The sequence below is a fragment of the Grus americana genome, chromosome 2, assembly GCF_028858705.1.
Source record: "Grus americana isolate bGruAme1 chromosome 2, bGruAme1.mat, whole genome shotgun sequence".
Lineage (NCBI taxonomy): Eukaryota > Metazoa > Chordata > Aves > Gruiformes > Gruidae > Grus > Grus americana.
This window is the reverse complement of record NC_072853.1, coordinates 93,046,554-93,072,426: the sequence shown is the minus strand read 5'-3', so window position 1 is coordinate 93,072,426 and position 25,873 is coordinate 93,046,554. Positions and strand designations below refer to the sequence as shown.

Genomic DNA, 25,873 nt, shown 5'->3' with positions numbered 1-25,873 from the left:
TGTGGCATGCCACTTAACTTCATCACCCAGGAACATTCCCAGGCACATTTAATTTACTAGTATGAATGCAGCCTCAGAGATTCAGAAACTGGTAGTGCTCTGAGCCCCCAGAGGGAGTAGGAGAAGACCACCTGTCACTTTCCCCTTCCCAAAGCTCTTGTGTTCCCAAGTTTTTACTTTGGATTGCATAATTTCTTTTTTTAACTATTTAATAAAGCATATGAGAAGCTTGTAAAATATTTTTCTATTACGCAATGTAAAAATATAATGCAATATTAACCTGTGAAAGAAGAGTATTTTATCATTTATATACTTTTTAAGCAAAAAATCAGTTTTACTTTTATTCACACCGCTTTTCTGCATAACTCCAGGCATCTGCATTTAAAAAACATTAGAGAAAAAATTAAAAATAATGTATTGATTTAGAGTAATCTGAGATAGTGCTGTAAGGATTCCAAGTATTGGCACTTCTGGCAAAATTTAAGCATTGATTTTGTTTTCTGTCCGAGTTCTTCCAGGACTGAGTCAGTCCTTCACATATTGTTACTGATGTATTAGCTTTGTTGAAATGACACACTTTTGTTCAGAACTGAACAAGGGTACCAATGTGTTTCAAGATAGAATCTAGAAATTTTGCATAACATGTTATCCTTGAATTGATATCACAATTGCATTTCATTGTTGCTATCTTCAGACAATCACTTTATTCAGAAGGAAGAAGCTTATTTTCTTTTATCCTCTGGAAGACCAATTATCTTCACATAAACTTTTTGATTTAGTGGAAGTATTCACTGAAAACTCCTTGGCAGAAAAAAATGTGCTTTAAAAAGTCTGTGCAAAAAGGAGAGCTCCAGAAAGTCTGTTCAGAGTTATTACCTGTTATTGGAAGGTCTTTAGGAAAAAATACCCTCATTTTCCCCCAGTTCTCAGTCAACTTATTCATCGTTGATTTGCATCAAACTAGTAAGGAGATCTAGTCTTTGGCAGCCAAAGAGGGCTTTGGCAAGCTTTCCAACTGTAGCGCCTTTGGAGCCTTCCCTCATTACCCACTTAAGCAGCATTTGGTAAACTTTTTCTTTTAGTCCATCTCTTTCATAGTCGTGATCAATTTCATCAATCTCGGGATCACAGAAACCCAGTTTACGAGCACAGTGCTTCCACTGTTTAGCCAACTTTTCTCTCACTAGATTCAGATGTTTCTCAGTAAGGACAGTAGAATTGTCTGCAAAAAGAAAAAGACTATGAGAAAATGGCATGGTTTAACACTTCTGCTCCTTTCACTATCTCATCTGTCCTCCCCCAACTATTCATAATATCAGGAGACCAAATTTTAATGATACAATCAGAAGTGGGTTTCATGCAGGCAGTGTTACCCAACAATGCCAGGAAAGAAACTCCCAGTTAGAACACGTGTATTAAACAGGTCAGTTGCTGGACTTGCATTTTGATCCAAGGCTATCATAGTTTGTCACTTAAAAACCTGCAAAATTGAAAAACTCCTTCCTAGAGTTTTTATACAGCTCACTGATGTCTGTATGATATGTTTTATATTCTGGGACACTATTAATTTGTTTACTTAAGAATACACAGGGATAGTTTAATTTATTTTCATTGGTCAGTACTGAATTAAACTTCAAAATCTTCCAATTTCTACTGGAATGAAGTGGCCGTGTTCAAGAAGTGTTTGCACAATGCTCTTAGATATATGGTTTAAGTTTCCCTGTGTGGTGTCAGGTGCTGGACTCAATGATCTTTATGGGTCCCTTCCAACTCAGGATATTCTATGATTTAAACTATAAGTCAGGTGAGGACTACCAATCCTGACCTTGCTTCTACCAATGTGAGTGTGGTTATTCCTCTTGTTTTTATGCATATACATCTATACTTGTATTTGGTGTCTCATAAGAGGTCATAAAACTACAGGGCAAATGAGGTACATGGTATTACAAACAGTATTAGCACAAACCCTTACTTGTTTTATATGCTCTTGAGTATGTAGAAGAAAAGGACCCGGTTATTTCTCAAGTATCAGAGGGAGAAAGCTGTACTGCTTTCATACATTCTAAACCAAATGATTCTTAGATAAATATATGGGAGAATACATCAAAACTAGGGAGATATTTCTCTTACCAAATATACCCGTTGCTTCATAATGCATATAAGTTGCTTCTGTAACAGGAGAAGTGCTGATGTGTTGATTTTGCTCTTCAATCTTCATGTGATTGTAGGATCCAATTTGAATTCCAGAACTGTTACTTATGTTGTACCTGATTGAATCTTCTGTATAAGGGAATTTAATACAATTGTATAAACAACTGCATATGGCCCAAAATGTCAACAAGTAACATAAGGAGGAAGAAGGTTCTGCTAATAAGTGATTAAATGTTTTTATTGCATGTAATGTAGAAATGGCCATTTACTGGCAACTGTGAGCATTTTTTCATTATGCAGTGTGACATAAATGTACTTTAGTGAAAGTCCATCCTATTCTATGTCTATTATGACAAAGTGTCATAACCAAGCCTTACACGCTGGTAGTTACTATACTGTAAATAATGTTCCCTGTGCTGTAGGAATGCGTAGTAGCAGCCTTGCTTTTTTTTGTTGGCTAACAGCTTCAGGAGGTCAGTCTTTACTCGAAAGCACTTTTCATTTAAATCTTAAAGCCTTACTTTGATTTTCAGCTTTACTTTTCATAGATGTTAAGTTCAGGTTTACAGTTATGATTTCAAAGTTCTGTGAGACTACAGAAAATCACTTCCAGTTGCTCATAAGGTTTCTGTACTCCATGTTATACTATGCTGTCTTGATGGCATCTCTGTTTTGCAATGTATTACATCCCTGCTATCTAGGAGTATATCTTTCAATTGTATCTATTTTCACAGTGAATCACAGGGCACTACTTGCTCAGTGTTTGTTTCAACAACATTTCTTCTCTTTATTTTTTTTTAAATTTTTTTCCCCCCGATCTATTCTTTTGGTTCTAAGGCAAGACTAGTATTTTTTCTGAGGTACTTTACCAAATGACCCTACTCCTTTATTTTAAGGCCTGAATCCTCAGCAGTAAAAGTCAATGTGTATATGCACTGATTGCACAGCTAAATTGTGTGCACCCCTGGGAGCTTGTATCTGTGGTTTACTTGTATGTGATTAGTTAAATACCTAATTTGGTGTGTCTTGCTTACAGTTGTCCGATTTCCACACATAACGTGAAAGTAAGTGACTATTCTAGTCCTGTTAAGTGACATAGTTTTTCTATTCTCTTGACAATGTTTTCTGAGCTCTTGTTTAGATAATCATCCATTAAACATTCTAACTCTAGTTTAAATGGTGAATATCACAACCTGGGTCTAAAATTTAAGAACAGGTACTTAAAATGATAGACCAAGTTCTGTGTGTAATCACCCAAAATGATGGTTAGATTTACAAACATCCTTGTTACACACTCAATTGTAATGTGAAGTGTGGAAATCTGTGGTCACATATGAAAATCTGACTGAATGCATTTAATATTTCTTAACCTGTAAATGCTAGTCAGAAATACTTGTATGCATGATTAGTTTCTAGAAGTTGCAGAAAAGGAATGCATTTTATCATGTCTCAATATATAATGATTCCTGTATCCTCTCCTTTTTTTGAGGTGAAGGACCCAGGAAATATGTTCATATTTTTAGCTAAAAAATGAAGAAATCTCTCATGTTTGCTAATTTCTTATCTGGTAACAAACTGAATCTAGCACAAGATATGAAATCATGTACAAATGCTTTGTCAATATTAGCAGTAAAAGTTACTGTGCTTATAAATCTCCTTTCCAAAGCCTCTGCACTTTGCTTGCTTGTCATGTTTGGGCCATCATCTAAAGACTCTAAGGGGCATATAGTCAAGAAGACAGAAACCTGCCATTTCAAGTTTTCTTTCTGTGAGTGTAAACCACTTACAAACTGGACAAGCCTTGAAAGGGTTAATTAAAGAGTTCAGGGTGCCTCAAGCAACACAACTTGATAGGAACATATATTAACAACTGCTGAAGGACAGGACAGAATTTCAGGGGTTTAAGACAGTTGAACTAGAGAGACCTGTACTCTAAGGAAGACTGATCAGCATGAAGCTTGCAGCTAGAGACTTGTATTAAAAATCCAGAGCAAGAAAGAACAGGTGTCCCAAATGCACGTGTGGTTTGGGAGTTGGGTAGAGTCACAGCAACCTGATCTTTAATCTAAGAAAGTGACTAGTTTAAGTGTATGAGAGATCTTAACAGTGCCTTCATGTTTTTAAAAGCTCTTTTACATAATAAAAGATGTTGTCTTTGATCCATCAAATACACATTTAACGGCATGTACAGGCCCTGCTAGAGACAGGGATTAGTTTTACATACAGGTACTGATAACTTCAGCTATGGTTAGAGGTATTAAGCAATAACATAAATTATTTCAAGATCCTGAATTTTTTTGCTTTAGTGATCAGGATGCAGTTGGCTACCAGGACAGATGAAGGCTACAGCACTAACCTGTGTTTACTCTGGGTGTAGGAGGATAATATGTAAAAGTTCCCATTGTGAAAGAAGTGGAAGCCTTGTTACCTAAACAAAGAGGGAAAACAAAAGAAAATGCAAAAAGCATTATGTACTTAAAAAGCAAATGTAATTAAAAATGACTGCCGTATTTGCAATGGTGTGAGTACATAGTTTGTGCTCTTAAAAAGCTTCTCATCTCTTTGTATTTAACAGGATTGTATGTCCTTGAATAACTCTTGTTAAAGCAATGACCTCACCGTAGTTTTGCTCAGTGACTAATAGCCTTAACCTTCCTTGGATCCCAGCGAGGGCAATAGGCTTCCACATGGGTGTATGAATACCTGGCTACTAGATGGCAGTGCAGAGTGCACCGCAGTTATAGGCTGCCTCATATCAGGTATTCAAATTGGAAAATTCCAAACTCCCAAGTGTGCTCTTACTGCTGAGACTGATTGTAGTTTGTATTAGCACACTACTTGTGACCAGCTCTAGGAAAGGCAGGGGACACCACTGCATCTTCTGCTGGTGGCAGTAATGTCCAGCAGAGATGTAACTTCCTACCCAGGGCAGCAATCGATTTGGATGCTCACAGATGAGCTCTGCAACTCATGATGGGGCAGTAGAGTGGATGGGTTATGGTCACCCAGCAAGTCAGTGGAAGAGCTGCAATGCAGCTCTTCTGCATCTCGGTCTGCTATCTGCTACACTATTGCATGCAGCATCCCTATAATAACTGTTTTCTTATTTCAAACAGGACTTGACTTTATTAGTGATGTCGACACTTCTAATCCCTGCCTTCTGACATGACAGCTCTCAGATTCATTTCAGTAAATAAACTCACATAAACAACTAATCACAGCCTCTGGATAAATAATTTAACAGAATAACACCTTTGTGGCATTCTGCCTGTAAACAGCTAGGCATCCTTGATTTTCTTGTGAGATTATCTGGAAAAGAGTGCCACACTAAAAATAACCAATATTTAGTAGGAGCAGGCTAACGTATCTCATGCTGTCTCTAGTTCCTAAAAGTTACATCTTACAGGTCTCTAGTTACTATTTATTTATAATTTTTGCCAATGCTCAGTGTCCTCTTCCTTCTTCATCTCCATACCTTTCTACTCCACAGCTCACTAGCAAATACCAACAATCTCCCCACCAGCACCAGGCAGAGCTCTCTGGAGAAACCAGTTATGAGCCTCAGCTCCTTGTTGGCTCCCTTTGCTCAGGGGTCTCTTACCTTGCTGCAAATCAAGCTAAAAATCTATTTTTCTGAAATGCTACAAATGTTGTTTCTGCACAAGCAGAACTTATGGTATGAATGTCACATTTTTGAAAGTCAGAAGTTCTCGTTTGCTTTCCTAGAATGATTGGTAGCAGCTCTTGGTTTTGGTAGCTGCTGTTGCAGCATCCGCTGTCTGCTATTACTTGGTTGGTAGCTGAAGAGTTAGACATTGGGTCTGATGCTCCCCTATTACACCGACGCTTTAGAAAGTTCACTCAAAACTAACAGCCTGAATCAGTGAAAGCAGCATATTGAAGTTAAAGCTAGAGCGTTTTAGTGACTTGAAGTAACTTCAAGTAAACAAAGCGAATGTCATGGAATAAAGTCACCTTTGCTATATTACAGATCAGCTGTTAGCAATAAGCAGGTTGTTGTTACATAAACTACAAAACACTTTCAACCACTTCATTTTTAGAGAACAAGTGTGTTTTCAGAAACATAGGTGTTGAGGGAGGAGGAATCTCACCTGTATCTGTGTCTGCATTCTTTGAATACCAGTTTACATTGGTCTGTGGCTGCAGGTTTGGGCCAGATTCAGGCACAGGAGGTTTACTTAGGCTAAAGGCACTGGCTGAACACAATCCATAGAGATCCTCTGTGTTTCCCATTAGAAGATTGTTAGGGTTTGGCCCGTAAAAAACATCTACATTTCCCCGTTTTGGTGTTGTTGCAGCTGGCTGTGGCCAAAAATATGGATTAGTGTTTGATCCTGTTTTTTCAGCTCTTGAATATGGTTCATCCCATTGAGGAGCAGGAGATGGCTTTGTAAATGGATCATAGGAAACTCTTCGTCTCTTTTCTTCCTCTCTCATTTCAGGGGTGTATACTACAGGTGGAACTGCTTTATCCATCCGGCTCCCAAATGCATGGTAGTTGTATTCCCGCTGAAGTTTTCTTTCTAGATTATCAGCAGATGTAAATGAGGTCTCACAGCTCTCAACAGGCTGGTTATCAGGTGAGGCAGCAAACAGGACTTCATTAACCTGACTGGTCATGGGACCTGGAGAGCTGTGTAGAGAATTAGGCTGATCTGAAAGGGAGGAAATTTAAATATTTGAAATACATCCAAATGCAAGTATATAACTTATTGCGATGACACTAGAATCTATTAATCTACCTTTAATATTATGGTAATATATAAAAGATGAAAATATTACTTGCAGCATAAGCTGTGTTTTGTTTTATAGAATGCCTTTACTGAGAAGTATTACACATTTTTATCTAGGAAGTACATGCCTGTTTAAGCTATTGGTGTCAAAACCTTATTTACTCAAGTGGTGTCAGAATTCACTGCATGCTCTGCTTATATTGACATCAAGTTCTAAACTACTGAAACAAACAGTTCCTGGAGGCATTTGCAGGGTCCGATTTACTGGTGTGTCTCCACTGGCGTTAACTGGAGTTTAATCAGTGCAAAATTGGAGTGTAACAGGGTGAAAAATAACACCACTGTAAAAGGTGTTACTTCATGCAGCACAAATAACTTGCCATTAAAGTCATGTTTGCAAACGATTATTTCAGTCCATATTAGGCAGGACCAAAGCTAGTTCCCTTTGATGGCTGTATATTAGTACACCTGCAGTCTGACTTGCTCTGCTTCTGTTGTTACCGCTGCTAGAGAAGGAGTGGGAGGAATAAGCTAACACAGAAACAACCTCATCAAAAGTGACAGCTATTAGCAGTTCAGTATTGGCATAAACAACGTGGCATCCATTCTCCAGGGCAAGCTTGATATGTATGAACAAATCCTGTGGGATATCTTGCACTACCACTGTCTGAGTAATGCCCATTGACTGGAGAAAAAAATCTGACTTTGACTGACAGGCTTTCAAGATAGTATCTTTTGGCAGTGTAGATTCACAATAAAGCCTTTCGTACTTAAAACACCAGAGCATCTTTAATCTGCTGCACGCAGGATTATTTCGCTAGGGCAATGTAACTATACTCATTTAAAAATATAGTAGTGGGGCAGCCCCACTAAGTCCATCAGTTCTACTGAAGAACAGTTATGGCAAACCTAGCTTTGGGAAAGATTTATTAGTTGCATGTTACAGTTTAACATTATTAATTTAATAAAGTCTTTCAAATGGTATGAGCAAACTTAGCAGGATTTTATTTCTACTGAATTTGATATTGTTGTTTGTAAATCATTTTTGCAAATATGATCCTATATCTTTTGCCATTAAGAAACTTTGGTAAAAGAATTCCAGATTCGCTACTAAAAAATGATACGGTTACAGTATCATCAAGTATTAGTGAGACAGCTCTATAAAACCATGAAATGTGCAACTCATCCAAGATATGACAGAAAATACGAGAGAAAGGAAAGAAAATTAATCTATTAGTGCTCCTCAGATTCCATAGAGAGGAAGATCATAAACAAAGAAATATGTTAAAATTATGCATCCTGGTCATATTCAGAGCATTCGTAAGAAATGTTGGAGTGGGGAAAAAAAGGAAAGTCTTGATGAAATTAAAGCCTGCAGACCAAGCAGTTGGCATGACTACAAGGATGGGAAGAAAGACCAAGTATAAAAAGTAATTACCAAAGTGACCATTGAAAAGTCTAATGTTAAAAAAAAAAATTCAGCATGGGAGAAGAAAGCAGAGTAGTGTAAAATGAAATGGGTTCAAACTGTAGATTGTGGAAAATTCGAAACAGTAAGCATGACTTTTGGGAGCCAGGGAGCAAATTTAATCTTTTCAGTGATTTACAATTCTTTCTCAAGTGCTAAATAATTGAGTCTCTTCATAACCCCTTAATGGTAAGATTACTTACTTTGTATATGTACACAACTTTATCTTTGGCAGAATACACACAATAATGATGTGCTAGGAAGTGACTTACCTACTTGACCATTACTGGTATCTTCTGCTACAGCATCTATTTGAAGGGACTGCATCCTATTCAGCAGTTCATTTGACTCAGGCCCCATTTGCTGCATGTAAGAAAGAACAAATGATCAAGTTACAGGCAAAAGCTTAACCAAAGGGAGTACCTGGAGAATAGGAAACAGCATGGCTTCACGGTGAAGTGACCTGGATGAACAGATTCTGTGGATCTGTGGGAAGAGATTCCATACTCTTACAGAGGGCACAGCCTGACAGAAAATACCCATTGCTTTGCTACAGATGGGCAAAATCTTTTCGTCAATGAAGGGAGGAAGGACTGCAATGCAACTGCAGTATATAATACTCTGAGTTGGCCACACAATGCTCTTGTCGACATGAGTATGAGCTTAATCCAGAGTGGTTTTGGATTGTCTGTTACTGCCTTATACTTGAAAGCTAGACTTTCTGCAAGCAATATTGGTGAGACGATGCTGCTGAGGTAAGGGTAGCAAATGTGCATCTTATTTTGTGGATTTAATAAGTATATTCGTCAACGGGGAAGAGATGAGGAAGAAGATTTATATTCAGGTATGGCCACATTGACTTTTATGAAGAGTATTAGGAACAAGGAGTTCAGAGCACATCTTCAGAAAGTTGTAGTACAATTTCTTTTCTGCAAACCCTCATCCTCACTTCACTAGAGTGAAGACAAAATCCATCCCTGTTCTATTCTTTTGATGCTCCCGTTGTTCAGACTTCATTGGAAGTAAAAATTTTTTTTACCTGGCAAAATTATTTCTTAATTTTCCCCCAGCGCTGCTTACTTGTAAAATAATTTTTAAAAGTAGGGCTTTTCTTTTTAATTAAACCCAGGAAGAACTTTCACAGATTAAAAATCAACAGCTACTATCTCTTCCCCCAAAAAATACTTCCTTCAAAAAGCAAAAGATGACATTCTAAAGCACATTACAACCTTAGGTCCTTAGATTTTACTTGAGTAACTGAACTGCTTGAGCAGGGAGGTTGGACCAGATGACCTCCAGAGGTGCCTTCCAACCTCAACTATTCTGTCCACCTTTCAGTTAGGAGGCTGTGGATTCTGCTTCCATGATTGCTATTGGGGGGGTGGGGAAAGGCTATGCCCAAACCCTCTAACTCACGTTGCTGCTGAAGCTGTACTAGTAGTTCACCACACTGACTTGCCTTGGATGCTGTATTCACATCCTGCGCCCAGATCGGAATGAATGTTTTCCTTCCTAAGAAAGTAATAGACTCGTGGCCCATTTTCTTAATAGTGCTTTGGTCCCTATGATTTGAGGTATATTTGCAGAGAGCTAATGCAGCTAGTATAATTAGCCATGATCCTGATTTGGAGCCACTATCATAAATTAGACATATATACTTCACGCGGTGATTTAGTTAGGTCAAATCAGTCCAGGAAATTTGTATCAGCGGTTTCATTTTGCAAAACTCTATTGCTTTTTTGAACAGTCACTGGTGCTTCACAAACATCACATGTTCTCTAAACCAGAAACTTTCATTTCCACAATTATAGACTTGGTGACAGGAGGAAGTGCTTTAAAGAAAACTGTAAATTAATGGTTTCGCAAAGGAAGTTGGTTGGGGTTTTGTTTGTTTGTTTGTTTCTGCTTAGTTAAAATAACTGGGTATGTACTCTTCTGAGCCTCACTTCACTGCAAAGATTAAAGCCCTAATGCCAGGAGTTATCACTGATAGCTGTCAGTAATACTAAAGTGAGTAAATTGATAAAATCTGTTATAAAAACATTCCATAATCAGCCCAATTGTTCAAGAAGTTCTCATTCTCTTATTTTCAGTCAGGAAATAATTCTTTTGTATCATAATTTATAAACCTACAGCCAGAAAAGTCAAGAGAAATCAACTTGGACACTCAGGAAAAACATCTGATATAAAATTTTCCCTGTTGTTATTACTGTGATACAGCTTCCTTGCTCAAGCAGGCTGGGACTCATTAGACACTGCCTAAATGCAGGAAAAAAAATTCCAAGAATTTACAGAGGTTTTTTTACGCTTACTCTAAATCAGATTCTGCCACTTTTGAATCTCTAGAAATGTTTTATTTCATGAGTGAGACTTAATGGATATACGAGGGCCTTTTGCAAAGTGTTATAGAATCAATGTGTCACTCAGGTGGGCATAGACCTTGGAGGACCTCAGGCCCTCCTGCTCAAAACAGGGTCACTTACAGGATCAGAGTCGGTAGCTCAGAGCTTTGTGCAGTTGGGTGTTGAAAACCTCCAATGATGGTGACTGGACAAGCTCCTTAGGTAACTGATTGGGTGTTCTCATGAGGAAAAGTTGTGGGTTTTTAGTTTGGTGGGGTTTTTTTCTTCTTTCCCCTCTTACATCCACTTTGACTCTCTCTTGTTTCAGTTTATGTCCACCGTCTCTTGCCCTCCTGTGCCCTCTTGCACTGCTGTGAAGAGCTGGGCTCTGTCTTCTCAATGAACTCCTCACAGGTAGGGTATGCTGCTATTTGTGTCCCCCCAAAGCCATCACATGTCTGGGCTGAAAGGGGCCCAGTCCCTCAGCCCCATCTCGTATGGCAGGACTAGCAAGTGCTGAGCAGATCTGCTCAATCTGCTGCCTGTGACACTACTGGTACGGCCCGGGATGCTGCTGGCCTTCCTGGCTGCCAGGCAGGCTGTGGCTGGTACCCAGGTTGCTGCTCACCACCACCCCCAGGTCCTTCTCAGCAGTGCTGCTCCCCAGTCAGGCAGACCCCAGTTGGCACTGAAGCCATGGGTTATTCCAGGTGCAGCACGTTGCATTTGTCCTTTCTGAATTTCAGAAGGTTTCTGTCACCACATTCCTCCAGCCAACAGCCTTGCCCTTCTGTATTGACTAGTGGTCCTAGTTTGGTGTCACCTGCGCACCTTATGAGAGTACGGTCCGTACTGATAAAGGAGTAAACCAGGGAAGGTCCCAGGATATGAGACCCTTGTACTACTGCAGCTGTTACTGGCCTCCAGGTGAAGTAGGACCCATTAACCACTACCCTCTGAGACTCACCATCCAACCTGGTTTTGTCTGCCCATCCAGACTGTAACATCTGAACTTGGATACAAGAATGTTTTGGGAGACAGTGTTGAAAATCTTCCTAACGTTGAGGTAAATGACACGCACTGTTCTCCCCTCATTCACAAATCCAGCCGCCTTATCACAGAAGGAAGTTGGGTCAGTCAAGTAAGATCAGTCTCAAAGTAGCAGAATCTGGTCATAACTGGGGTTGAGGAGAGGGGATGTGGGGAACTGACACTTCAAAATGCTTAGAAAGTTACTCACTTTTAACTCCTTCAGATCATCTTCAATACTTTTTCCTAGATTTTGATAGTAAAATGGCTTGTATGTTTGACTAATTTCTGCAAAAAGAAAAGAACTAAGTGAAAGTGGTTTTCAATGAAAAATAAAGTGATTTATACTGTTAACAATTTTGATGGATAAGGATTGAATAAAGATTTATACAAAGTCAGAAACAGGAAAATTTTACATATATTTGGAATCTGTTCACATGGCTCGTTTGGCCTTAATATAGTAACAAGAAGATGATGATTTCTAGGGATTTTTTTTTTCATTGTTGTTGTATTGCTTTTTAGGGTGAAAGCTCTCTGCCTATGATCTGTGGCTGACAGCAATTTTCCTTAAGTGGCCCAAAGATTAGTTGCCACATTTTAAGAAACAAGATACATTCAATTGCATTCAGCTATTTGATGAACAACTATCCTGTCTCTGCTAAAGAAGGAATTACTGAAATAATCTACAAACATGGTAAATATCAGTATTTTGTATATTGGAAAGTTAGAAGCTAAGACACAGTGCAAGCATAAACTCAATTCATTAGCAGTAGATTATGCACGTTAAATATGGAAATAAGAGATGATTTCCTCTTGGTATACAAATTTCCTCTGAGTATTTAAGTATATGCCTGTCGTATATGAAGCTCTTGGTGCCCCTGTCTAAATCCAAATCTCCATTTCCTGTTATGTGTAGGGTGGTTTATTTTTTTTGTGGGCTGGGGTTTTCTTGCTTGTTGTTTTGAGGTGGTTTTTTTGGGTTGGGTTTGGGGGTTTTTTTTGCACTACGTATTGAGGCAGAAAGAAGAGACAAGAGGAGATAAAGATAAAGAATTTTGACTTATTTTGACTTAGTTGCTGAATGCTTTTGGTCTCCTTCCCAGACCATTCAGTTAAGACTTTTACTGACTGCAGGTGTTTTGGGATTTGACCATATGAAAGGATGATTAGCTAGTTAAAGGCTGTTGCATTGCTCATGGAAAGCTAAACTGGGACAGCTTTTGAAGCTAGTTTTGTTAGGGTATTTTCTCAGTCATAGCCAAGATATGTCCCTTGGTGTTATCTTTTCTGTAAATTTTAACAGATTATATTGTGCTGAAGACAAATTATCAGCAGGAATAAAGTGTCTTAGCTCCATCCACTCACTAGTATTTCTCAAATCTGTAAGTGTTGGATCAGATCCCATTTTTAGTCCGGGCAAAGGGAGTACACTTTACTGGGCATACGGATTGATATTTCTCTTTTCGAAGCAAAACAATCTGTATTTTAAGAGGAAAACACTCAGGTTTGTTTTGCTGCATTACAAACTATTGACAGACACGTAACAAAAAGAATCCTAAAGCAATGCCTTACCTGCAAAGGTTGGCCGTTTTTCTGACTCTTGCTCCCAGCATTGTTTCATTAAGTCAATAATTTCCACTGGACATTTTTCAGTGATCTCCTCTATGTCTGGTCTATTTCCATTCATGATGCCAAAGCAAATCTGGGCTTCATTAATACCATCTGAAAAATAAAATCTCCCATCAGATCCTAATCATAGGTTTTGCTACCTTTCTGTTGGTAAAAGAAAGAGTGAAGCGGCTCCCTGTGTGTTTGTGGATATGTAAAAGAAGACTTCAAAGATGTCTGAGTTACAGCTACAAATCTCTCACATTAGTGAATTTGAATCCACTGCCCTAACCTCCATGGATTAGAGATTCATTTTAAGAGTAATGGATTTACTTCTATGTGGAAGATGTGCCTAGTGTGAGGAAGGGTGACAAATCTAGCTCTCTATAATCTGAATCTCAGTTATGCTCTTCGCTGGGTACAAACACAAAGATGGCCACACAGGCAACGTTTAGCCATTTAGTTAGCAAAAAATCCATTGAAAATTATAAACGCTACTCTGGAATTCCACGGTCTGCTCCTACGTGCCCCTAACATGAGCACATCACTGCATGTTGAGAAATTTAGCACCACACCACTGAGAAGCAGTAAGTGGCTGTGTGACTGTTCCTGTTAAAAGAAAAAAACACACATAATAGTCCACCTCAGGAAATAGCGTACATCAGTCTCCATCCTTGCCTGCCCAAGGTTTGTCTAACTTCTGCCACTGAGTGCCAGTTTATGCCCACACCATGTGGATGTGAATAGACTGGGCTCATGTCTGTATTTCAATTCAGATGTTCTTGTCCACGCTTAGAACTCAGGAATGATGCAACTAATGCCTCTTACTGGCCATGAGGTGCTGAACAAGGGCTATTCTTGGGTATAGGCAATTTAATCTCCTAATCTTAATTTTATAACTTTAAATGCTTAACACTTGTAACGTAATTTTGTGATAGCATAATTCTGGAAGTAACTTACGTTCATATGGCTCTTTGTTAGCAAAAATTGCCCAAATCACTATGCCAAAGCTGTAAACATCTGATTTCTCCACAGGTTTTACATTAACAGAGCGTAAATGCTCTGGGGCCATATAGAAAAGAGTGCCAACATTGTTCTGGCAAGTGCTCTTGGTGTGCTTCTTCCGGACAGTCTCTTCTTGGGTCAGCCGACTCCAGTTCTTAAAGGAGGCAGCACCGAGATCTGCAATCTGAAAAATGAGACACATCAGAGCTAGTGCTGTGATGAAGAGGAGATAAACAAGTATTTCATGCAATGCTCAGTTTTATAATGAATAGCTGGTTGTCTAAACTTGCCTAAATATGAAACACTGCAAGCAACTACAAGAAAGGAAAACAAATTATTTGCCCTTTTGCTGTTTTTTTGCATAAATAAAGTATCACTGCCAACTGGGAACCATCAGACTGAACCTTCATTATTAACTTAACCCTACTTGGAACAATCGCACAATGTAAGGAAAAAAAGTTTTGCTCATATTGACAATCATGTTCAAGATCTGCTTGCAGTGCTCATGGCAGAACAGAAGATCCATATGAGAAGAAGCTAAAATTCAAATCCAGAAGTAATCTGTGACGGGCAGACATCCCTCCTCCCTCACTGCCCTTTCCGTTTAGATTCCATCTAACTCAACTTCCTTAGATCTTCTTACTGAGAAGGGGAAGAAGAGGATCTAAAATGATGTGATGTGTATGGCAAAGAGACATGGAAAAGGATAGCATGGAGTAAGTTAAAGCAGGGATACCTGGGTACTGTGCACTTGACAAGGTGACATTGTTGAAAACTTAGGGTTCAGTGTTACAGTTCGACTAATGTCTGATGGTGAAGAAAGGAATCCTTCCCTCCTTCCCTCACAGCCTCCTGTTACATGCTCTCTCTGCTCCTCCTGTCCCAGCACTGACACTTACCTGACACTGAGAAGACCTAGTGTGAGGCAATCAACTGGCTTGCTGAACCAAGTGCTGCCCAACAGGAGGGTAGCACTGCCAACAAGGTAAATGGTAATCTGCTGGTTTGGCTTCCTAAATCAGGGCAGGGTGGTCTGATTAGCACCAGTGCTAACACAAGGGAACAGGAGGTCAACAGGAGAGGAAAAATGGAAGAAAATAGGACTGCCTCTCTTGGCCACAGGCAGCTGTCAAACTGAGTTGTGTAACCCAATCACTTCAGATAAAACTGAGGTGACACTTTGCCTCACTTCTCACTTTCGTTTTCTTTCTTGTTGCCTCTAGCCTATTGTTTCTCTTGAGTTTCTGAAGCTTTGGGCTAAATTTAGAGGTCATGTATTCAGAGGAAGAGGAAAATCTAAGTGACATCCTCTTGAGGAAGTAGGAGTCCAAGTTCATGTCTACGAGTGAGAGGAGGTCTAATGTGATAGAGAAAGATGTGACAGAAATCTTCCCACATTTGCAGTTTTCTAGAACAACTGTTTCCCTTTATAAATATTGGCAACATTAAACACATTCAGGTGGATAGATCATACAACAGCTGCCTTAAATTATACTTTTGATCAAGCTGCTTAAGGAAGTCTGATCTGGTTCTGAATTTGATCTTGGGTTCCAGTCAGTTTGTCATGCAGTGTGATGATAGCCTAGTTTGGTCCTGTCCATATAAGCAAGCTAAAACCCAAAAAACCCAGCCAATTTACATTTAAAGCAGATCATGATGTGGGTTGGTTTTGGGTTTGGGGTTTTTTTGGCAAAAAAAATATAGTTTATACCTCTTATCCACAAGCTGTTCATACTCCACTAGGACTTGCTACTATATTAAACTCATCCAACAACTTCTCACTATTTTCTGTGTAAGAAATATCAAGTGACAGAACTCTCTTCACAGGAATTTATTCTGTAGTTTCAAACTGTAATGGGGTGATTATTTCAGCAACTCACCTTGACCAGAAACAGGACATTTGATGAGGACTGCTGCAAATTCTACTCAGGTTTATTCAGCAGTAGGCTCTATATCTATGCGTCTTGATCCAAAACCCCACTAAAGTTAATAGGAAGGCTTTGGAACAGGCTTATAAACCATTCTTTGAAGTGGTCTCCTGCTGCTTTTTTTGTAGCTGCTGGCTGTCATTTAAAAATGATGACTAAGGGAAAAAAGAAGGAGACAAAAGAAGAAAAGATAATAGGCAAAAGAAGGAAAGGAATAAAAAAGAGGAGGTAAAGGCAGGAGGAGAAATTACAGCAATAAAGGACAAAAGACATAATCCATAAGACATTCCATTTTGTTTCAATCTCTACGTGGTAAGGTTTGTTTTTTTCTTTCTAGCTGTTTTGTTATTTGTAGTTCATTAATTCTCAAGAATATTATTATTTTTTTAATACCTTTAGTGATTTTTTTTTCTCCCCCACAGCTGGGGGAAGATTATGCAAATCTCAGGCTCAGAGATTGTATAGGCCACCATACTTCAGTGATCCACTGCTAACACTCTCTTAGCGATAGCTCGCTAGACTACAAAGGAGTTCATCTACCAATCAGGAATACTAACCAATGTAGCTGAACTGGGTTCTTCAACCCAAATCACCAGCTTTCTCCATTTACGTTCTAACTAGTACCTTAATGTGGAAGTCTGTGTCCACAAGGATGTTTTCTGGTTTTAGGTCTTTGTGTACGAAGCCTTGCTCGTGCAGATACAGCATTCCTTCTGTGATCTCCAGCACGAAACGCCCTTTCACTGACAAAGGCAGTGAGAGCTAAAACAAAGAACAAGAAGTACCATCTATTAAAAAATACTGCTACCACAACCACCAAATTAAAAAACAGTCTTTAAAAAAAAGCTTCTTTCTCAGTCCTAAGAATACCTCTGCTCAAGGAATGGTAAAAAAGAATGAAGGTCGGTCTTGGATCTAAATTTTTGCATTAAAGTAATTCTAGAGTCGCTCCATGTTTACAAAAGTATTCTTCTTCAGCAAATTCTCCACATATCTATACAAACACTCCTATAACTTTGAACCTATAACTGTGGTCTGCTCCTCTGTGATGCACAGGAAAACCATAGTTGTCCTCTGCTACCTCTAGACAAGGCAGGGCTTCGACTGGCTCTTTAATACAGAAAGGAGAATGAGAAACTAAAGACTCCATTCTCTGGAGATGCAGTAACACCCTGTCCCTTTCAAGCATCTTATCAACCCTAAGGAACAGGCAAGGGATGAAGCAATTCAATGCTCACTTTCTGTAGCACTTTCATCATGTTCCCCCGGTCCACATACTCCATCACAAGTGAGTAGTTTCCATCTTCCAAAATTATACCTAGTAGTTTTACCACACGGTCATGCTGCAGTCTGCGCATAATCCTGCCTTCTTCAAGGAGGGAATCATTATATCTGTAAAACAGAAATTATGCTGAACTTAGGTGCCAGGCTAGAAAGAACACAGGGATGAAAATGCTGTTAAGTCATAATGAAAACGATGGCCAAAAATGTCAACATCCCTAGAGCCGGTGTAAGATGAACCATACCCTCAGCTGACTTTTAATTGATACAGTTTTGTTCATGTCAGGTTATGTCAAAGTCTCTGCTCAAATGTCTTGCACAGAGACTGTCTGCACAGCCTGATTTTAAGGCCTGCTTTTCAGAAAGTGGATAAGCATTTTTTTTGAAGGTGCACTGCTGGTTGTGTATGTCCAAATCCCTCAACTGGGGTGGGATCAGGGCAGGGCTGAAAGAACCTTTGGACAAGGAGGATAAAGACACACTCCACTACCTCTTGTACAGGACACTAGGCAGGTCTCTTTCCCAAAGGGCTGGTATTCATGTTCACGTTCAAAATGGATTTATTACAGGGGATCCACCCACCTGCTGGATGATGATAACATTTACTAATGATTACTGGTTTAGGATGAATTCAAAGCCTAACTCTGTACCTGGGCCTCAGTACAACCCATCAATGGTCACAGGTACACAGCTGGGAGCTCACTAAGGGTGTTAAAGAAGGATGGTACCCATTATATTAAATAGAAGAAGGGGTGGTATTTTTACTATTGCTCCTCTTCTAGTCATCAGGCAAAAGGATGTAAGAAAATCTTAAGACTATGTTGCTTGCTAATGCTCTCCTACCCTGTCACTTAAAAGGAAACTGCTTTCTGCCTCTGTGTTCCTCTGTAGTACTAGAGAAGAAAGAGTTTGTTTTGTTTGCATTAGGCTCACTTATAAATTTGCTCAAGACTTTAAGGAATAACAAACTTATGGGCCTGTGTAGTGAGAAAGTAAAAACACAAACCCAAAAATAAACCAGGCAAACTACTAGAATATTTTAATTTGTTTTCCACTGGCAAAATAAAAGCTCAGCTAATTTATTTATCATAACCCAAACTAAAACGTGGGGTTTTGTCTCTCTCTAGTGGATGACTTGTGGGAGAGTTGTAGGACTGTTATGGCTGTGGGGTAGTAGGGCCGCAACGTGACCTGAATCCACTGAAATCAACAGCTAATTCAATCCTTGAATTAAATCAGTGGGCTCAGCTCACATTGTTTTTTCTCATGGGAGAGAGGGTTACATTCTTGGTATTATACATGTGGTGTTGGAATCCTGCTGATAGCTCCTAAGTGTTTAGCTCCTAGTGGACATCCACTGTTGGACACTTGTCTTGAAAATTGATCTGCAAGCTTGAAAATATCACATGTCCACTGAGTTCCTGCATTTCTTTAAGTGTGCAAGAGTCCCCTTGACTCTTAACAATACACAGAAGTGCTCACCTTGCAACAGGAAACGGGAACTTCACTGGAACAATGAGTTGAAACTAAAAAAATTGGCTTGTGAGGGGAAAAAAGGAAAGTTTACAGAACTAAGATCTGTAACTTACTCGGTGCGCTGGGGTCCTGTATACACTTTTTTTAAGACTACATATCCATGTTTCTTGTGAAAGCATAAAGAAATTGTTCCAAATCCTCCAGCATCTAATTGTTCTTTTTCAAGCAAATCCTGGGTGTTCATGTGGATGTCTTCCAGCGACATGTTTGCAGTCTTTGTGGCTTAGCAATTAAGACAAAATCAAGTACCCTAGTGCTTCTGGACCTGTAATACAAAGGAGGAAAAGAAAGTGTCATCATCAAATGCTTAGCTGTTCCACTAAATAAGCGTCTATGTAAGGAGTGGGACACAAGTGCATACTCTCGTGACCCTTATGAACAAAGGGCCTCAGTTTGAAACCAAAGACACTGTGGTTCTCAGAGGATCAGACCTGAAGATCACCATGATTTATCCTGTCAACTCATTAGAGTTATATGAGGTCGATGTAAAACCATTTCTTCACCTGAGGATCTCAAAGTGCTGTTAATAAATAGTTTTTATCCATACAATATGCAGTAAAATAAGTACTGTCCCTACACTTCACACCTGCAAAAACTGAAACCCAGAAAAATCAAGGGCCGCAGTTCCAAAGGCAGGTAGTTCCTAATGATTCTGATAGGCATCTCATTTTCTAAATTGCCTGAACAAATGCCTGTCAGGTGCCCGGAGACTTATAAAACCCTAAGCTACCTTTTAGGCATCTTTGCAAATATAGCTCTAAAGGGTTTGCTTGAAGCTTAAACAAACAAAAGGTTTCTCTGGATGGTGAAACAAGGAACCCAGCTTCTGTGGGAAACTAATTTTCACAGCTGTCTGAATTTAAGGAGACAAGTGCCAGGAAGGACTGTGGTGGGGATATAAGGCAACTTCTCCCCTGCCCCTCAAAAAGAAGAGGAACAAAGAAATTGTGAAGATTTGCAGTATCCCCTAAGTACACCAAGAGAAAAAGAGCTTGGGGGAGCCTACAAAATGAGTAGATAAGTAAACCCCAGTGGATGCCAGAATAATTTCAAGCCTTTGGTAAAGCTGTGGTGCTCTCTTGCCTAACACATCTCTCAGGAGGTAAAATGTTAAAAGAAGGCTAGACAGCCGGTACCTTCAGCACACGCCAGCAGGCTGCGTTGCTGATATAGGTGCAAGCCGCAAGCTCTGTTTTCTTCCTCACCGAACTTTTACTTTAAGCACCTTATGTCAAGTAAGGGAAGAGTTTGCTGAGAAAAGACAAAGTCCAAGAGACCAGCAGGGCTGTTCAGTTTCCATTCCTCTTGGGTGACTGACACCTATACAGAGCTGGGAGAAACGCACCCTTTCAAAGTGCTACTATCAGTAGAGCAAATTAGCTCATTTGGGTAATTAAGAGCTCTAAATAGTGTAGCAAAGGGATTCCCAAATTTTTCAGGCCGACAAGTAACTACTAACTCCTGTAAACTACTGAGCACCTGCATCATCAAATCTCTGATTGAAAAGGTTACTTAATGTTGTTATGAGTATCAGCTGCAGCCTAATTACCACAGCCTCTTTCTGGAGCCTGGGAACTACGGAGGTAGTGAAAGTGTCTGAGGGGAGAGAGATGTTTATGTGTGGACTTGGAAATTGTCATGTCAGTTCAATACTGACAAGCCAAAATAAGGAAGAGTAAACTTAATTAATAAAAAGGTTGTGACTGTAGAAGACAGCAAGCAAGAGCTTCCTCTTCCAAGTGTGTATGTGTACTCTATGTGTGGCCTGTTGTTATATAGGCTGGGAACATCCTCTCTACATCTGCAGCAGTGTGCTCTCTTCACGGTTTTCTTCTTTGGCTTTCCTGGATTTGAAAGGATGCAGATTTTGTCTGGCTGGAGTGCTAGCCTGTGTTATGAGCACAGGACTGAGGATATGGCTGCATTCGTTTAGTAAGAAGGTAAGCTCTGCTATGCCTAACAATTGTTAGAGAAGAGGAGATTGTTGTTGTGTTTTGTTGTTGTTTTTTAAAAAGTCCTTTATAGTTAATCAAATAGCTGAGTAACAAATGACTTATAGCAGTGCAAAGAATACTGACTGCTGCTCTTATAGGTGACTTTTGTCTCCCTGGAAGTTTCTGGTGATGGTTCTCTGGCTTTCTCGAGGTGGTGCTACTGACCGTTGTGCACATGGGGTGGGTGTCACAGGTACGAAGGCCTGATTTCAGTCATGAGGCTTTAACATGGCATGAACTAATATCTTGCTTCTTTATCTGGGGTCTCCCTTTCAAGAATTTGTTTAAAGTCACGTATCTATGGTAATTTTTCCATGCTAACAGTAATTATGCATCTAGGTAGTAGTTATTCTTGTGAGAATTGCACGTGCTCTTCTTGTGAATCCAAAATAGATGTGCATTTTTGAATGCTGAATCTCTAAAGTTGCATTAATACTGTTGATAGCTCAGGCCTGCCGTTCAATACCATATAACTTGATGAAAACCAGCCCTGCCTCAAACTGCAACAATATAGGACCTTGTTCCTATTTACATTGCTAATACCTGCTCCTATCAAGCAGCATGTAATCATTGTAACCAGAGGGCTTGGAAATTCAGTAGTAATTATTTCTGAAATCATGAGGTAGCTGCTGAAATGAACCAGGTAACAGTCAACTGAGAGAATTTTCTCATAAGATGGGAGGGAACCCTTCTCCTTGGGAATGCAACTGTTAGGATGCTACTATTTTTTTTTTTTTTGTTATTAAGTAGTGAGGTACTCTGTGTAAAAGCTCTTTGATCTTAAGACTTATTTCAAACCTGAAGTTTTTTGTAGGAAGGAAGGCAATCTATAGCCAGGTTTTTAAGCAAAGACTTTTGGTATTTGGTGTATTTTGGTATACTATTTAACATGAAGCATTGCCTGATGCTACCTGGAAATATCAGATGATACAGAAATCAAGGAGGGAAGCCAAAAGGCTCAAGTTCATTTCAAGCTTACTGCTTTTTATTGAGATACATTGTGACTCAAATGTATCCTCAGTGCCTATGATATATAACATCTGCACTGGTGTATCTGTGGTGAAGAGAACAGAAATTCTGTAGCTTCTTTAGCCTAATCTTACATAAACTGTGCATACTTACAGGGGTTAATTTGTGTTCTATAAGGTAACCCTCATCTGTACGCTTCGTTGATTACACAGCAATTTTTTTCTAATATACTATTCTGAACATCTGTGTTAGGGAGGGTTCATATTTAACAAGTACTAACATGTATTATAAAAAGTTTGAACACAAGTTGCAAAAAAAAAAAAAAAAAAAAAAAAGAGGGATTTTTTCCCACCAGTATGTTTGGGTTTTCTTTAGAGAAGGATAAAAGTGTAATAAGTGGGTTTGTGACTTTTTTTCTTTTTAACCTCATGGTTATGTTCTCCCCTCTGACCCCCAAGGAGCACATAAACTCCCAAGAATCATGACCTGGTCGTGATCGGGCCTGATCATCATACAGAAGCGGTTTGCTCCATTCTAATGATTTGTTACCAATCTGATGTAGCTCTGGTGTAGCCTGCACAATTAAGGAGGATTGCTGAGCGTGTTAGCACAGAAATATGAAAGAAGGTCACATGGTAATTGCAGCCTTTTTGGTCTAATGATACTCGGTTCTTGAGAGGTGTTACAAGGTATAATCAGAGAAAGTGAACAAGTTTGCAAGTGTCAAAACTCGTGGCTGCTTAGTTATCAGTCAGGAATGGAAGGGAATAGCAAACAGAAACCAAAGCTGGTGTCATGATATGGGTAAGAGGAAATAAATGGAAGGGTTCCTGCAGCTGAAGACAAAAATACTGCATGTGCAGATGATGTTTCAAAAGCTGTCAGTGCATCTCAACTCTATTGCTGTAACTCTCATAACCTGCTCTGTCTAAACCTTTCCCTTCTGCTCAGCTTTTTCAGCTGCTGCATCTTCTCACTGAGGAATGATTTCTGTTGTTTTTTCTTTTGGAAATAGCAAAGAAAATACCTATATCAGGTCAGCAGCAGGTTACAGAAGGGATCCCGTGGGAACATGAGGAGTGTCGAGACAAGGGAAGCAAAGGTGTTTCATAGGACCAGAGCAGAGGGAGGGGGGGAAAGGGCTCCGTGCGGCAGCTTGTACCAGTACAGCTGTGTCACAGTCGGTTCTGGTTTAGGACAGAAGTGCTCACAAAAAGGTGTGTTCTTGCACGGGAATGAGAACGGGCTGTCTCGGCGGAGGTACGTCGTACTGCCGTGGCTGTCAGAGGAAGGCGGGACCCGGTGCCGGGCCCTCCCGGTCAGGCCGCGCTCGGCCCCGGCGACCCAGCTGGCAGCCGCGGCGCCCTGGGCGGGGAGCGCCAAGCGCATCCGCTCGCCGTGATCTCGGCAGGACACCCGGGGCCGGGACGCCCTAACACTGGTTTTCTCTGGCCTAGTTCCTCGTTGGCCGACTTGATATGTCCTCCTCCTCCTCCCAGCGGCTTCCTGCCGCCTCGCCTCGCCCGCACCGCTTCCCCCGCCGTGCCGTTTCCCGTCGCAGGGCGACACGACCCTCCCCAGCGCCGCCGTCGGCAGGTGGGGGACGGGGGCGGCGGGATGCGCCGCAACACCCCCGGGCCACCTCGTCCCGGGGCCCGTCATCTGCCGGCCCGTCTCCGGCAGTCCCCCGGGATCGGCACCCGGACCCCGCAGCGGCGCCGCCTTCACAACATGGGGGCGGCGCGGGGCTTTCGGTTTCAGCAGAGCAGCCCGGGTCTCCCTCCCACCCCCGCCGTTCCCGGTCCGCGGTGCCCTACCGTGGCTGCGGGCCGCTCTCCTCCGTCCTGCCGCCTCCCTCGGGAGGGCCCGGCGGCGTGCGGGTGCGCCCTCACCGCCCCTTGCGGAGCGCCCCGGCCCCGCGGCGGCGGGAGGAGGACCCGACCCGTCCCGTAGCCGCGCCTACTCGGAAGCGGAGGAGGCGGTGCGGGCTCGTCCAAGGGCGCCGCGGATCTGCTGCTCCCGGGGCTGCGAAGTGACTCGGTCGCCCCCTCCGCCGGGAAGCGGGGTGTGAGCCGTGCCTGCCCGAGCCGGCCGGGCGGCCGTAGCCAGCACCGCTGCCTCCCTCTGCCAGCTGCGGAGCCGCCGGCGCCTGGAAGGAATCGGCTCCCAGTGCCCACCTGCCCGCGTGAGCGTGGTGCGGGCTATGAATGGTGCAAACCTGGCCACGCCACCACCGTGACTCACGGCAGTTGGGAGTTCGATGCTGGTGGAAATGCGTTTCTTTGTTGTGGTTTTGGTGCCGAAGGGGCAGCTTTTCATTTCAGGAAGGGTGGAGGCAGGATTTTCTGTTTGTCAACAGAATGACTGTAACGGGCAACAATCACGGGGACAGCTGCAGAAATATGTAACCTGAGAGGGGACCACCATAAACCATTTTCTCCATCTTCTTGCAGAGGTCAGGTGTGTCTAGGGCATCTCTGACAGATTTGATGTAGTTTGTCATTGTCATAACAGCAAAGAAGATTCTGTAACTAACAGATTTTATTATTTTTATTACAAAAACTACGTACGTGAAATTTGTAGGTGTCATCACACCACTGGAAAAATTGTAGAGAATGATAAATAAAAAGTTTCAAAGCTCCACAGTGCTAGACCAAAGCTACCTGGAATGGTTATTTATCCCATTAATCCTAAAAATTAAAATAAAATCGCAGTAAGCTTGTGCCGTAATGGGAAAGTGACTTTGCACAGGAGGTATTTTCCTGGTATTAACTTGGAAGGCTGTATTGCGGTAAGCTTTGCCTACAGAGGTTTGCATTTTTCCACTCCTTCCTCTCCAGCTGCAATTTGCTGCCAGGTATCTCTTTCGAGGCTTTTCCCTTTCCATGTCTCGCATGAATTGCAAGTTCAGGAGTGACCTGAGCATAATGGTGCTGTGGCTGTCCCAGGCTAAAGGCTACGCTGGGACCAGTAGGGATGAGTGTTCCTCACACAGGAGGTTCCCAGCTCTGATGAGTCAATGCTGAAATGTTAATTCCGAGCTCAGCACCCTGCCCAGAACTCTGGGGAGGGAGATCATTGGTGGGTGAAACCATAAGGATATATTGGTCTGTAATCTTTCTGTAATCTACCTTTTAATCTAAAGCATTATCTGGTCTGATTGAGCCCACTGCTGTCCAACAGCTGTCAAGACATTATGCTGTACAGCTGACTTTAGCTAAAATCACAGCTTCTTTCTGTAGCTTTGGCTCATCAATGCAACAAAACTATTATATTTCTCTGAGCCCCCAGAGGGCTGAGGTGGGAGAAACTGCAGCGCTGCACAGCCAGCAATGTTGGCACATGGGGAGAAGGGCCGTACGCCCCAGGGAGTCCGAACACAGAATGGGATGCTCCAAGAGACTTGGGAACCACCGCCGTTTGTGACTGACAGCAGCCACAATTTTTCATTCCAGTTAAGTTCAGAATACAGCCGCCTGAGGTCTGGATGCTGAGGTGTGGCCTAGCCACAGACGACAGAAATTCAAAAGTGTACACGTAGAGTGTATCGAGAGGATTTAGTTTCCCCTTGGCTTCACATTAAATTCCAGTAAAGACACCGCCTTTGTTCAGCACATCTCACCGGAGTACATAGCATTTGCAGGCGTGGCGGTCCTCTGTGGCGATGTGCTGCTTGGACAAGCTGGTTAGGTCTTGGTTTATTCTCTCTGTCTGATGTTAACAAATGCTTTCTCATTTCATCAAGGGCAACAGAAATAGCTATGGAATATTTTGGTTGCGCAATCTTAGGGAAGAAACTGGTCTTCTG

At 41.2% G+C, this 25,873-nt stretch overlaps 1 protein-coding gene across 1 annotated transcript; it reads right to left on the bottom strand.

The window, feature by feature from the left end:
• Positions 1 to 279: 279 nt before the first annotated feature.
• On the bottom strand, positions 280 to 24,031 carry RIPK1 (receptor interacting serine/threonine kinase 1). Its single transcript, XM_054817713.1, has 12 exons — positions 23,883 to 24,031; positions 19,156 to 19,367; positions 17,524 to 17,677; positions 16,910 to 17,047; positions 14,313 to 14,541; positions 13,317 to 13,466; positions 11,956 to 12,032; positions 8,646 to 8,736; positions 6,264 to 6,827; positions 4,508 to 4,579; positions 2,131 to 2,280; positions 280 to 1,222 (listed from the first exon to the last, which is right to left on the bottom strand). The coding sequence occupies exons 2-12, from the start codon at positions 19,305 to 19,307 to the stop codon at positions 936 to 938; spliced, it is 2,064 nt and encodes a 687-aa protein (XP_054673688.1). The 5' UTR covers positions 19,308 to 19,367; positions 23,883 to 24,031; the 3' UTR covers positions 280 to 935.
• Between the last annotated feature and the right edge of the window lie 1,842 nt (positions 24,032 to 25,873).

Excerpts from the sequence above, each read along its gene's own strand:
- RIPK1 (XM_054817713.1), bottom strand. The coding sequence starts at position 19,307 with ATGTCGCTGGAAGACATCCACATGAACACCCAGGATTTGCTTGAAAAA. Across the intron at positions 6,828-8,645 it reads TACCAGTAATGGTCAAGTAG|ATCAGCCTAATTCTCTACAC; the intron begins GTAAGTCACTTC and ends CCTCCCTTTCAG. Across the intron at positions 2,281-4,507 it reads TACACCCAGAGTAAACACAG|AAGATTCAATCAGGTACAAC; the intron begins GTTAGTGCTGTA and ends TCCCTTATACAG.